Below are 14,114 nucleotides of genomic sequence, written 5' to 3'. Positions count from 1 at the left end.
CTTCGTAGGCGCTAGTATCATCGCCGTCTTCAGCTCTGATACCGGCGCGCGCCTGAACTCATAGGCGGGAGAAAGTTTCGACACCACCCGGACCACACAATCTTATCACACGTGTGCAGTACACCCAGGAGAGCAACCTCACTATGAAGTAGGTACTTCTCTGTTCTTCTTCCTTTGCTTACGCAATACGCGAGGCTTTATCAGCTTGGTCTAGTCCACTCCCTCAAGCTTTTGCCGTTTTACGGTTCACTATGGCTTTCGCCCCATGAAAACTGTGACAAACTTGCCGAAAAAGTCATCCTTATGTAAAATGTTACAGAACATAACGGGGGTGCCCAAACATGTGACGTTTTTTTACGCTCTCGATCTCACGGCGCTCCATTGCTGGTTGCCAAAGAATGGTCATGTATTAATGAATGAATTTTGAACACATTCATGTAAAGAACATACATGGACAAGAAATGTATTCATGTGAAAGTTCATGGGCCCTTCACGCTCCGCGTTACAAGCGGCAAACGCTGTGAGACGTTTTCACGAATGTACGTTCTGATTTAGTGCTACGCCAGATAGTGTGCCTAACCAAGGAGGTTATAGACGTCTATATAACCTCCTTGGCCTAACTTATCACGCTTTGGTAATTTTGCTCTCTTCGGAAATTGGTGATGAAGTTAGGGAAATGTAAGTCTGCTATATTCTAGCCTTCTTTTGACCGGAAAATTTTGACTGTGTGCACTTCTCACGTCATGTGAGAAGGGCTATATCCAGCGCATCCCAGCTCATGTTTTCACGGGAAATAGGCTACTACGCACTGTGCGCGCTGCCCGACGTACGTCTTGCATGCGACCCGACTTGCAAAATTATTACGAAAAAACGACACCGCTTACATCACAATACTCCGTCTACTTATTGGAAAATATCTTCGCCATCTCTGTATAAAGATTCCTTTTCATAGACGGTACCAAGCACGTGTTAGAGCGTTACAAAGCTGTGCGTTGAATCGCCGTCCGCCACCATCGCGGCCCAAAAAAATGGCGGGAAAACAATGTCGCCGGATGGCAGCGATGTTTATGTTGTTTTCTTTGGTCAGTTTTCTTCTCAACAAACACTCAAGACTCATTTTTTTGTGTGTTTTATGAAGTTATATTTCTTATGTGGATGATAGTTGTGTTACTTGTGTATCTGCTTGGCACAGGTCGTATATCTAGGTGCCGGGCCGTCTAGCTACGCAGTGACCCTCTACTCAGCGTTGCCATCATTATTGTCAAAATACTATTCTCGACAAAATAAGAAATGAATTCGAATATGTACACATATGTTTTGAATGCAAATAACAATTATGTGCATGAACTTGGTTTATTTGCATTCCTTATGAGCATAGTCAGTGGACACAAACACGGCGTACTTATGCAAAATAAGATCACTAAAAAATCCGTGACATGTTAGGGCGCGTCACAAGTTAGGGCACCCCCCGTTACCTCTGTGTGAGTGTGGCAGTACATCGCCTGCAAAAAAAGCACCAACGTTGACCCTATACCCTATAGAGTCAATATGAACTATGAATGTGATTTTGTTCTTATAGAGTGAAGTTGTTTGAAGGTAAAACAAGATATAACAAAATGCTAAACTTTACTGCTGATACATACGTTGATGCCGTTGGCGCTCTATGGGAGCTCACTGTGACCGTTAAAGAGCCATAGAATGCTTACACCTGCTTCGTGTTATGGTTAACATAATGGACGTCAAATCAACCAACACCCATCTTCTGTGCCAAGCAATTGTAAGCGTTACCTCTCCATACAGGTATGACATAACAGTTTCGCCATAAAACATCCTGCGAGTATGAATGAAGAAAGGCCATGCCGGTACGACACGACTCTGGGGCCCAAAATTGAAACATATTTGTTATGTAACGCAGAAGGGCGGTCATACTGGATATACAGATACAGCTTCAGAAGCCGGTGTGTTACGCCAAAGAGCGGTTATACTGGCTATACAGATACACATACAGAAGCGGGTGTGTTACGCCGAAGGGCGTTTATACTGGCTATAGAGATCAGATACAGGTACAGAAGCTGGTGTGTTACGCAGAAGGGTGGTTGTTATACTGCACTAGTTGTACAGATGAGATACATAAGCTCGTGTGTTACGCCGAAGGGCTGTTAAACTGGATAATCTGCTGAACAACACGTTCTTGAGAGGTCTGCTCCCCCCTCCCCCTCCAGAGGACAGATCAGTAACTGTCACACAAGGTATAGCAACGAACTAGACCAAAGTGCCTAAGCATTTTCAGAAAATTTATGAAATCCGTGCAAATTGTATGGAAAACGGACAAATATACTTTGTGCAGTTTTACATTACAATATGATTTTTTTTTCAATGTCACATAATAAACCAATGCCAACTTGCTGCACGGCTGTTTATACAGGCTGGGATCAGTGGCCGTTCAGGCAGTGAGCACACCTGTACGTATGTTGGTTTACTAAATTATTGTTAGCACAGGTGAAGTCACGCACGAGCGTATAGATGGATTTGGGCACTGAAGAACTTGGCTAGGAGTCAAGTTCATTCGGTGTCAAGCATTGTATTTTACTTCATTTATGAGAAATACAGATGATGTTACTCTTTTAAACAGCTATTCATATTCAGTATCATAAACATAACAAAGTGATATTAAACACTTGTTGGAATTGAATGAATACAGAAATATGTTGGCTCCACGTTTTGAAACTTGATGCTCCAACCAAGAGGCTAGCTCCGGGCTTTACTTCTCTCATTTGAATACAGACGAGTCATGATGGACAAGCTATTTGACAATTCCATTCTCTACATACCCAGTTATGTCCGCATCGTGCTCATGCATCTAAGTACAAAATTAACGAAAAATAAAAAAAATACACCTAAGTGGAAGGAATGCATTGAAAGTGGTGTTGCCAGATTAAAGATCTCTCCTTACAACAAATGACCTTACAAAAAGCAAATGATACTCCTGGGAGGTCTTATTGACGCCTCCGATGTCATGCCGGCGCACACCTGAACTCACAGGCGGGAACATGTTTCGGTACTGCTCGTAAAACAAAATTTCCCGTGGGAGTGAGGCAGTTCATTACCTGAGAAAAACAGCACCAACGTTAACCCTGTACCCTACAATATGAATTCTGGAGTTAATTTTTGTTTGTTTGTTTGTTTGTAGAGATAATTTTGTTTGAACAAGATATGTTGATTTTGGTTCCTTGGATCTGGTCGCACGATACCGATTCAGATTTCTTGAGTCCAAACTGTCTTGACACAATGAAAATCGTCAATACATTAGATAACACGGGACTGGGGCTCTTTTACCTTTTTTTAAATTTTATTCGTATATGTTAACTGAGTATTAGGCAGGAAGCGATTGCTTATTTGAAGCCTTCTACTCAACACATACATTAAAGAGACATAATGACATGCATAAATACAAAATGGGTAAAAGGAAAATAACAATAGACAGTACAAATTGGTATCTATCATTAAATGAATCTGCCTGTGCAATGGAAGTAAGTATGAAATATATCGAATATGTTACAGTTTTGTAAGTATGAGAGTGGCGTGGAACCTCGTAACAAAAGAGAACATAATGAACTGTCGTTAAGTAGTTGAAGGTCAGTTATGTTAGAAATGGATATGAACATAGTACTTCTTTGCGTGGTATAAAGTTTACAGTGTAAGAGGTGATGTTCGATTGTTTCACCTTTCTCCCTCTGCCTGAAAAACACGGTGACGGGTTGTTTTCACGAACATTCCACATAAAACGGTAGAACAGAATGTTAAGTTTGAAATGTGTTTGTACATAGAGCCGATGAATTCGTCAAAAGTTTACATGTATTTCACTACTCAATGTAATGTACTAGGTTTCAATGGATGGCTACCTCGTCTGGTAAATTATTCAGTCTATTTGGCCAATTTACACTATTTCCAGCAACCCATGGACTATGATAGAGACTAAATATAAAGTATTACAAGAATATTTCGCTCTTATTACTTGATTCAATAAGGATAATATTTCTGTTAAACACTGTTACTTTTGTATAGTATAAGTTCTATACGCTTAAACTCTCCGTATGCTCCAAAATACTAAAAGAATATCTTAACTGTGAATCATGCTTTTCAGATTGGTGAATTATACATATCATCGCAGCCTATCTATCTATTTCTAGCCCTATAACTTCATTAAGTTTGTTTTTATTTTAGCTGGTTTCGTCGATCTTAGGCCGAAGCAAAACATTTTAAAGAGGTGAAAACTATCAGGTTATGCATCATCCTAAGGTTAGAATTGATGGGTATTAACTCGAACATTCTCAGCCGAAATTCACAATGATAATAGAGAGAAATCTTATAGCAACAAATTACGAACTTACCGACTGTTTAAGTCCCTATATAAGGAAGAAGAGTATCTATCTATAAGCAACATACATCATAGAGTAGCTGTCACTTTATTCAGGATTAGTTGTCACAAATTACATATTGAAACAGGAAGGCACAACCGCACGCTTCTAGAAAATAGACTTTGCCAATATTGTAAGTTGAATCAAATAGAAGATGAGCGACACTTCATTTTAGATTGTAATCTTTACGATATAGAAAGAAATGTTCTTTTCAAATGTATAAATGAGAAATTCCCATACTTTGAATATTTAAACGTAACGGATAAAATCAATATTTTTGTTACGTCTAGACAACCCTTGTACAAGAAACATGATCTGTTCATACATCTACACATACATCTACACATGTACAAAGAAGCGAGAAGAAGTTGACTCTACTGGATTAGCTTAGCTTATCACTTTCGTCTACCATGTAACGTTATGTTTAACTATGTACTGTATTTATTTCACTGTGTATGCCACTTCCATGTTAGTTAGGTTTATGTTAAACGACCTGTATCTAGCCCCTCGGGGCACGAATGTACAATAAAGGTCTTCATTCATTCATTAACCAACCTCATTATCATTTCGTTGAAGACAAATGGATAGGAAGCTTTCCGGTAGCGCCACATATACAAGACCTACAGTTACACTTGAACTGTGAGACAGCTATTTCTGAATGAGTTTCTGTTTTCAGAGTGTGGCAGAGTGTGTTTCTCCTTCTTCTGATATGTGCACTCGTCCTGGAGTCAGACGCATTTTGGAAGCGCCGACGCCGCCGTCGAAGATCTGGTGAGGGCATATATATGGCAGGTTATGAAATGTGCTCAGATTCAGCATAACTTTGAGAACATATTGGTACCTCTTATTTTGTGAGAGATAGTTGCTTCTATCTTTGCTATTTCCCCCAATATATCCTTGTGAAAGTCCATATCGAAAGGTTGCCCATGAACATTTTCTAGAACATAACCTCCGGTATGTTTTAAGGAAATTAGATTCGTGACAATGTTTATTAAGAAGTTAGACTTAGTTGTAACTCGATGCTTGGATTGTTTCCATCAACACTAGCGGGCTGCTCTGCACCACCGAACCCAGCGAACACAGCTCGGGCCGACTGTTCCTCCCCCTACACACACGGAGAGAAATGTTCATACCGGTGCCATACCGGGTACACCCAAGTCTCCGGCAACACAGTAAAGACCTGCTCTAATGGACAATGGACTGGGATTGAGCTGGTCTGTAAAAAAGGTAGGTTAGGACATAACCGGATCTGTTTGCTTTTTTGTAAGGAGAAGTGATGAATTTGAAAGGACCAGTTAGCAATATAAAAAGCACGTTTGTAAACAGAAATTTGCTTAAGTTTGTCTTTGTCTAATCTTATGTAGTTTTCTGTGGAGCTGTAATATGAGTTGTTGTACTTAAGTGCAGATCCACTATGTCCATGTCTTTGTGTATCGTCCTTAAAGGTTGTAGGCTTTCAGCAATCCAATGTGTATCCCAATAAAAGAAATGATTTGTCTTCATGTAGTGATTCAAGTCCCAGATGACCAGATGGAAGGACTAGTGAGCAAGTACGCACCAAAAGTTTGGTTGGCGAATGGTGAGGGGTACAAACCTTCCAGCGTCGGGTTTCACCTTCAGAACGTCAAGGTGCACGATGGCGGCAACATTTATTCCAGCACACCGTCGACTCTTCCTACCTGTTCTGACAACTGTTACCTGAGCTCCAACAAAGGCCTGTCAAAACCCTCAAGCACACTGCCTTTCTTCGGTGGAGAGCCAGTCGGTTCTACTGAGCAGCCTCCTGTGTACGCTGTTTGGAAGCGGATCAATGGTGTGACTACAGACATCTTCTACTGGATGTTCTACCCCTACAACAGGGGAAAGAAAGTTTGTATCGGTAGGTCAACCTTCATCACTATGATGCTCTTAAACTATCAATACCTTCGAGTGTTCTGGAGTGCATTGCCTGGTCTGGTTAGTTTTACACTAGTCAGATTCTTTTTAACCAGCCTCATTATTTCGAACGCCCGAGTGACTCGCTTTACAGGAAAAAAAAACATTTTTGATAAACCACTGTCGCAAGTGTGTACACTTAAAAGCCTTTTTTTGTGTTCGTGTTGAAGTATCAAAGAATGATGCGAAAGTTCACGTTTTTGCAGGTTACAGTTCATTACTGATGAACCAAGATGGCAAGAAACATGCACAACGCAATCCTTATAAATTGAGATAGCTTTAATTTGCTTGATGTTATCTCTTCTGATCGTTAAACAGGATTCAGGGCTTTTGGAAAATGCATCGGTGGCTACTCTAATTTTGGACATCACGTGGGCGACTGGGAACACATGACCGCTCGTCTGGTTGGTGACCAACCAAATAGCATTTATGTCTCCGCTCACAACTTTGGAGGTACCATCTTTTTACTTACCAGTCAATATTGTCTCTGAAGGCGTTTTGTACATAGACAGTTCAAGCGTTTACTTTGGTTGTAACGAACATGTACTTGGACAGTCTTTAATAAACAATTACACTTGATGAAGTCTTTTTTGAACAGATTGCCATTGAACATGGAAGAATTTCAAATCGGCATGTATTTATTAACAGTTAGCAGTATTTGCTTAAAGCTTGTTTTTAGTTTGTATTAGTTTTCTTTTAATCTCATTTTTCGACAATAGACGCATACTTAACTAAAGACAATGTTTGTTGACTGGTTAGGTACATACGACTGGGATGCTGCATCACAGACGTACAAGAAGGATGGCGACACTGTGAAGACTGAAGGGACACATCCCATCTTGTATTCAGCTGCTGGTATCCTTTTTACTGCCTTTTTTCACAATCATACACTATGGTTGAAAATGTGCATGTGTGACACTGAATATAAGGTACGACCGTCACAAACAAACATTGTATTCCTCTGTACATGTAATGCAATCTGTAATCTGTCTGTTTCTTCGTCTAATAACCACACAATTTTTCCTTTGCCTAATCCCCCCCCCCCCCCAAAAAAAACCCAACCAACTAAAACATGGACAAGCAGACAGACAACCAACCAACCAAAGTACGAACCAAACAGTAGACCGAATGACTGGAATTCTAACTGAATTCTTTCAACAATTAACATATCGACCCATGGCTTTGATTATCATCACAGGAAGCCACGGCCTGTGGTCCACCCCTGGCACCCACACATACAAGAAAATCCTGGTCAACGAGAAACTGCAGGACGAGACCAGTGCGGGGACGGCATGGGACACTTGGAAGAACGTGCCCTGCATCAAGTACCGGCCAGATGGAGGGTACACCGAATCCTGGTCATGGCTGAACTTCAAGGGACGCTGGGGCAACAAGAAGGTGAACTATGGTTTATGTTACCGTTGAACCTCCAGTACAAGAAACCAGTATAAATGTATATGTTTAATGCGATACCGCCTTTTAGGTTCTAGCCGAAGCCAACACATTTTTGAGCTCTCAGTGTGCTTTTTCATTAAATCATGTGCAAGTACATGCGCATCTACAACTACATTTTTGTAGGACGGCTGCACTGTTGAAAAGCTCAGTGATGAATGCGTGCGAAGCAACGGGCCATCGTCTATCAACTACCGGGACCAGATGAAAAATGACGACCTGGATTAAGAAGGTTAGAAATACCGTTGAATAAAAAGTTTATTTGATAGTATTACAATGCTGTCTTAGAATATCATTATGTGTTTTCAGGGTCGGATTGTTCTCATTTATTTCGTTATTCATTCTGAAAAATGATGGTGAAAAAGCATCAACTCTTTTATTCATGAAACGACTTTCTCCTTGAGAATTCATACTAGTTAGTGGTTACAAAACCTGCAGTTCGACAATCTTGCTCACAGTCACTGACAAAATGTAGTGGATGCTACTAAAACCATCTGATCGTTTCCAAAATCATATCCAGTTACTTGAGTAACTATTACCTGGATGTATCTTATTACCTGGATGTCTAACTTACATCAACGACTTTCTATGTTCTGTAACTGCAGGACCTTGATTTACTGCTGGCAGTGGAGAGTGTGGTCTTTAAGCCTTCTTTCCACTGATGACTACAGCGAACGGACATTTGGATCATCCAGGACATTAGTCTGAAAGAGAGTATGATTCCTTTACACTTCAAAATACGTTACTATTAAATTCTAATAGGTTTAAATTTCAACTGATCATGACTTAATGGCTTTACTACATCCTAACCTAGAAGTAGCGACTTACACCTGAATTCAGTAATCAAACTAAAACATGCATTTCAAGACACACATTGCCAGAGGAATCATACACCACTTTCAGAGTGCTGTTAATTAGATATATCTCTTTAAAGCTTTATTCAAGATTCAAGAAACAAAAAAAAACTTTGGTGGGTTGAGGGAGAAAATGGTCCTATTTAAAGTCTGCAGAATAGTAGTACGCTGTAGGAAGTGAAACTGTAATATTTGGCCAAAGGAAGGAGCTATGATGAGATTTGTGAAGGAAAAGGCTGCATAAAAAAATTTATCTCAGAAATCTACATTACATCAAGATATTATGTAACGTTACAGCTGACAAGATCTCATGTTCAGACATTTTCGGAAAAGAAAATAATTGGATTTCACGTCAATACCATTTTATAATTAAATTGTCATTTGGCCCCACTCTTCACTTCCTACATAGTACTTGCTTTATCAAGGCTATATTATTCCTTTTATTTGCTTATTTTGAATAATCAAGATCCCTTTGAATGGTCATTTTTACGAGGTGAAAATGTATACAAAATTGGCACAATTTTCTAATAAAGACGACATGCTTTAAGGTAACAAAGGTTCAGTTTTTTTAGGGAGTCAATATACAGGAATGTACTTGGTGATTTGAACCGCTTAGAATATTTTGCCTAATGTTAATTAATCAAGAACAGTTAACCAGTTTATAACATGTTATTAACCCAAGACCAGCTTAGAACAGAATATAATTGTCACTTGCTTCAGTTTTCATATAGCTTTGGCACGACTTGTATCACATTAAAAAAGCCAATTCTATACTTGCAGTATATACCTAGATTTCTACAATTAAAAGTTAACTAGTGAAGATAGAATAAGTTTAATGCAATACAATTATCTAACAATATAGCGTAAGCGACTTTGACTTGAAGATGGAAATGAATGGATTTATCTGAACGTGAATTGTTGTCACCAATGTACACGAGGTCTATAATATTATCATTAGAACAAGCGAAGAAGCTGACATATGGCCATGGTATTTTGAGAAATATGACACTATCTAGACAGCAGAATTTACTGAATTTCAATTTTCCTATCGTATGTTTCTTAGATTTGATATGCTGGCAATAAAATTGGAGTTTGAGGACCAAATATTGTTTCGGTGTTTCATTCTCAAGTAGGTAATTTGTTCATTTATCATTGTATGGCCAAAACGATTTCTTCGTACAAACATCATTTTTTAAAATCTTATCCCTTTGCGGGGATCAAATAAAGGCAAACATAAAAACAACAAAACTTCCGAAACAAACATTTGTTAACTTTTGCAGATTTGCATTTAGAAGTGACGAATAATGGAGTTGCTAATTGTTTTTTCTTAATTCTATAATGAGGTCACAGTAAATCTAATGTGGAATCTAGGCAGTTGCCAGGGCCCACACAGGCCAGCTCTTCGGCACCAGGGTCAATATGCCTCCGAGGAAATGCTGCGTCAGCCACCCCCAACCCCTCCCTCCTGGAGTAGCTGTTGATTGAATTCAGCCAGGCAAATTCACCAGGCTGGGCTAACCTGTCTAGGCGGGAATAGAAGCTTACACTGCCGAGGATCCCAGCTGGGTACCCTGGGAGAGAAAGAAGGAAAATTAGCTTTCGACCCGCCTACATTTCAGTCAGCGGAGTCCACTATTTTTCGTGTCTAGGAGTCTTAAGCACTTATTGCGATATTTTAGTACTTTTCAAGTCAAGGTGAATAAATTAACATCTGTCAACACAATCCAGTTAATTTAACCCCAAACATCTGAGTGGCTTTCAATTTGTGGTACTGAAGTGAACTAAAAAAGGAGGGGGGTACATTCAATACAATCGTTGTGTGGCACAGGTCTTCTGTGATGTTTAACATTTAATGTTAGGCATGTACCGTTTAGCTTTCCCTTGGATGAAGTCATCAGTGCTTTGTACCAAAATCTAACACAAACTTAGCGATTCAGATATCGTTTGTTTTGGTGTCGGGGTCACTGCCGTTACAAGTGACGCACTGCTTAAAACCTTAGTTTACACATTCAATGTGGGTATTGGTCAAACAAGTCTTTTAAGGTAGGGTTTCCTCAAACAATGCATTAGCTACGACGTCCGTTGCTTAGGACGAATAGAAACTCTAATGTGAAACAATAGCAACATCCTGCTCACTTCACTGCATAAATTAGAAGTGCAGGGGGATCATAGCACTTGCAGAGGAACATTTTCAACAGTGAACATACATTGTCGCAGTCATGCTGGCCATCCTAGCTATCGCGCTCCTGATGTCGACACCATTGTCAGGTCAGTAAAATCTATCATATGTACTAGATTTATAGGTCCTTAAATTTCTTAAACGTTATAGTGGCTCGCGATGAAAATGTACAACGTTCGCCGCAATAGGACACGACGGAGCAATGGCTTTAACGTGCTTTTGTCTGTAGTCGATTTGGCTCAAATTCAGCTCGTGGGGGGGGGGGGGTGGGCACAACTCGAAATATATTTTTATGCTCAACGCTCATTGCTGCCATGGCATGGGACAAAACAAGTTTTAGGTCATTTTTTTTCAGATTTGATGATGTCAAAAGCATAGAAATGGCAGTCGCTTAGAACATTTTACTTCTCTTGGATGTAAGAAAAAAGAACAACTAAAAAGAGGAATGACCAATGTTTTAACTTTTTAACATATGCATACATTTCCAGCAATATCTTAACTCTTGGGTAACTTAAAAACAACACAATGTTTCAAGCTTGTGTAAAATGTACACATTGCCTAACTTTTGTTCAAATATTCAAAGGTAATTCTCCTCTCATCTATTTTCTAGTATGGTTATATGAAATTGTTGTATTGTAAATGTTATCAATGTGGTAGTATATCATTAGATATTACTCAACTTTCTACCAGATGTAAAACTACGTATTATAAGCTAAACGTATGCTCGTGAAATCTGTGTAGTACCTTCTTGCTGTATGGTTGCAGGTCAGAATTTGTGGTTGGGGGTGTGTCGAATTTTTAAACTTAAATTCTTGACAGTTGTAGATCTAACTGTTATGTGTTATTTGATTAGTCATGCTGCATGCTTGTAAAATCTGGGTTGTTTTCTTCTTATCAACAATAACCTTGTTAAATCATGGTTGTACTTAAATGTAATGACATCAAAATAGAAAGCACTAAAATCAACAGTTCGGGCTGAGTTTTAGAAACGTCAATGTTGAAGCGTCACGCTTTGCTTACTCAACGTTATATACAATCTACATCTGTATGTTGAAGTGGTTATCAAACGCATACTTTCAAAGTCTGGTTCCGTGTTTTGCTTTGTGTTTCTTCCCATTTTTGTGACATGGTAACAGGTATTTATAACGCACTAAATGCTTTGAGGCGAACTTCACTTGGCACCGTGCACAAGGCCGCTCTATCATTAGTAAACTAGTGAAAAAGCTCTTGATTTTTCATCAAGAAGAAAATATGAACGTCGACCGCACAAGCATTCAATGTAAAAACGTTATCTATATCAGACTAGTACTGATACCTTAATTTCTTTTTTTTTCGTGGATACTACTTTTATCAGTATAAGGTTTTGACGCTCCTAGAGTCCAATAATGTTCAACAGAATAAAGGTTATATCTTATTCTATTTGCAAGCAGCTGCTAAATTACTACGAATTCAATATTTGATGTATTAATTTTTCCCACAATATTGGAACAAACGTTTTGACTTATCATTTTTGCTTCCTGTTCCAGCCGAGATGGTGTACCTGACCTCTATCCAAGGTTGGTCCTACTACAAAGTCAGGGTCTCAGGTCTGATGACCAGTACCAACATCAAAGCGGCGTGCGTGGCTGAAGGCATGATGTACCCGTGCATGCGAGCAAACCTGGACTGCTATGGTAGCCAGTGGACTGCAGACTGCCCTGTTCTTCCTGACGTAGGGACAGACATCGCTTGTCGCGTTCAGGTGCACATATCCAACGACATGTGTGGCACAACGGAGCCGGAGAATTGTCCACCTCTTGATGACACATTCATCTCCATCCCAGATTACCACAACGGAGACGTATGTGGCATTGATCACGAGACTGACGGATGGTGTGTGGATGGCGCTCAAGTGAGTAACTTGTACGCTACCTGCGTCATCAAGGGTAAGTTTGAAAGAAAATTTTCTTACTACCTTTTTGATGATGTTTTTGCAAATAGGGGAAGGGGGTGGAGCTAGAGAAACGGAGTGAGAGAGATGGAGGGAATAAATAAGTAACTGAGAAAGAGAAAGGGAGAAAGCGGGAAATATATAAATACTATTAGAGATAGAGAGAGAGAGAGAGAGGGGGGAGGGGGAGAGGGAGAGGGAGAGAGGAAAATACACGAAAAACACGAAATTGCATATGCATCAAGGAGTGCTAATCTTCCCGAATACGGCATGTTTCAGATCCCATACCCGCACACAATGGAAAGTGCTACCAGCTGTCTAAGCACGCTCTCAACCACGCAGACGCCGGAACAAAGTGCGCTTCCCTTGGGGGAAGCCTCGCAGCGATAAAGGACAGGGGTGAACAGAGCTTCCTTGCCGACCAGATCTCTCACGGATCCAACGTTTCCCACTGGATCGGGCTGAAGAGTACACCTGCTACATTCATCTTTTCGGACTTCTCTCAGTTGGGAAGTAAGTACTTTTATCCAACCCAAACATATAGTCCGATAATTCCTTCCGTTGTGTCTTCTTGCTGTTAAAAGTTTCTGTTTGATGTCCTGTATTGACTGTTTACATTGGTATTTTCAGATACCTTTTGATGAAAACTCTTCCAGTTAAGCGTGATAAGGCTTAGAAAATACGTAGAGATAACTATTCAGAAAGGCATTGGCAATGCTAATTCCAGCTGACTATTTGTATGCGAGGTTGAAATCTTAGCTTACTGCTTTTCAGTGAAGTCGAGCTCTTGCCTTACAATTCAGGCATTGTTATTTTGTGAAGTAATAAACCAGCCATCATCACCATATCAATTTTGAGACAACAAGGACTTTGAATCCGTGAATAATTCTATCAGGCCTAGGTTGGTGAATGACTGAATAGCAAAGTTCTTTATTTGCAACCAGGTATTGACATCTTCACAAGGGCTCCATCTAGCTTCAGTGCACTGTGAACCAGTAACACCTAGCTTCGTTAATTCAGTGCACTGTAAACCAGTGAGTATTGCCCTGATGAAGATGACAGATGGCCATCGAAACGTCGGTTCGTGCGTGGTTTTGAATAAAGAACTTTGCTATTCAACGATTTATAATCTTTTCCAGATTCTCTCGAGTGGGTACCAGGAGAACCTGACAACCTATGCGTGCTTCTGGCCAGAGATGGCGGCTACAAATGCAAGACCGACCTCTGCCATGCCAGTCACAACTATGTGTGCCAGTCGGGTGAGAAGTCTTTGTTATGTACATTTTAAACATAAGAGAACCCAGGTCCCTTTAAACCATTGTTATGGTACACCTATATTAATATCT

General features: G+C 39.9%; 2 protein-coding genes across 2 annotated transcripts; both read left to right on the top strand.

The window, feature by feature from the left end:
* LOC136440437 (uncharacterized) lies at positions 1–6,844 on the top strand. The gene is made up of 5 exons (XM_066436483.1): positions 1–148; positions 5,095–5,189; positions 5,466–5,645; positions 5,926–6,297; positions 6,672–6,844. The coding sequence occupies exons 1-5, from the start codon at positions 144–146 to the stop codon at positions 6,842–6,844; spliced, it is 825 nt and encodes a 274-aa protein (XP_066292580.1). The 5' UTR covers positions 1–143.
* A 4,034-nt stretch (positions 6,845–10,878) lies between these two features.
* On the top strand, positions 10,879–14,056 carry LOC136440690 (uncharacterized). The gene is made up of 4 exons (XM_066436790.1): positions 10,879–10,927; positions 12,365–12,763; positions 13,048–13,281; positions 13,908–14,056. The coding sequence occupies exons 1-4, from the start codon at positions 10,879–10,881 to the stop codon at positions 14,054–14,056; spliced, it is 831 nt and encodes a 276-aa protein (XP_066292887.1).
* The last annotated feature ends 58 nt before the right edge of the window (positions 14,057–14,114 follow it).

This window comes from Branchiostoma lanceolatum, chromosome 8 (assembly GCF_035083965.1).
Source record: "Branchiostoma lanceolatum isolate klBraLanc5 chromosome 8, klBraLanc5.hap2, whole genome shotgun sequence".
Classification (NCBI taxonomy): domain Eukaryota; kingdom Metazoa; phylum Chordata; class Leptocardii; order Amphioxiformes; family Branchiostomatidae; genus Branchiostoma; species Branchiostoma lanceolatum.
This window is presented reverse-complemented; position numbering and strand designations above follow the sequence as displayed.

Coding starts and splice junctions, on each gene's coding strand:
- LOC136440437 (XM_066436483.1), top strand. Junction 5,646..5,925: donor TGAGCTGGTCTGTAAAAAAG/GTAGGTTAGGAC, acceptor GTCTTCATGTAG/TGATTCAAGTCCCAGATGAC. Junction 6,298..6,671: donor GGGAAAGAAAGTTTGTATCG/GTAGGTCAACCT, acceptor ATCGTTAAACAG/GATTCAGGGCTTTTGGAAAA.
- LOC136440690 (XM_066436790.1), top strand. CDS start 10,879: ATGCTGGCCATCCTAGCTATCGCGCTCCTGATGTCGACACCATTGTCA. Junction 12,764..13,047: donor CGCTACCTGCGTCATCAAGG/GTAAGTTTGAAA, acceptor GGCATGTTTCAG/ATCCCATACCCGCACACAAT. Junction 13,282..13,907: donor GGACTTCTCTCAGTTGGGAA/GTAAGTACTTTT, acceptor AATCTTTTCCAG/ATTCTCTCGAGTGGGTACCA.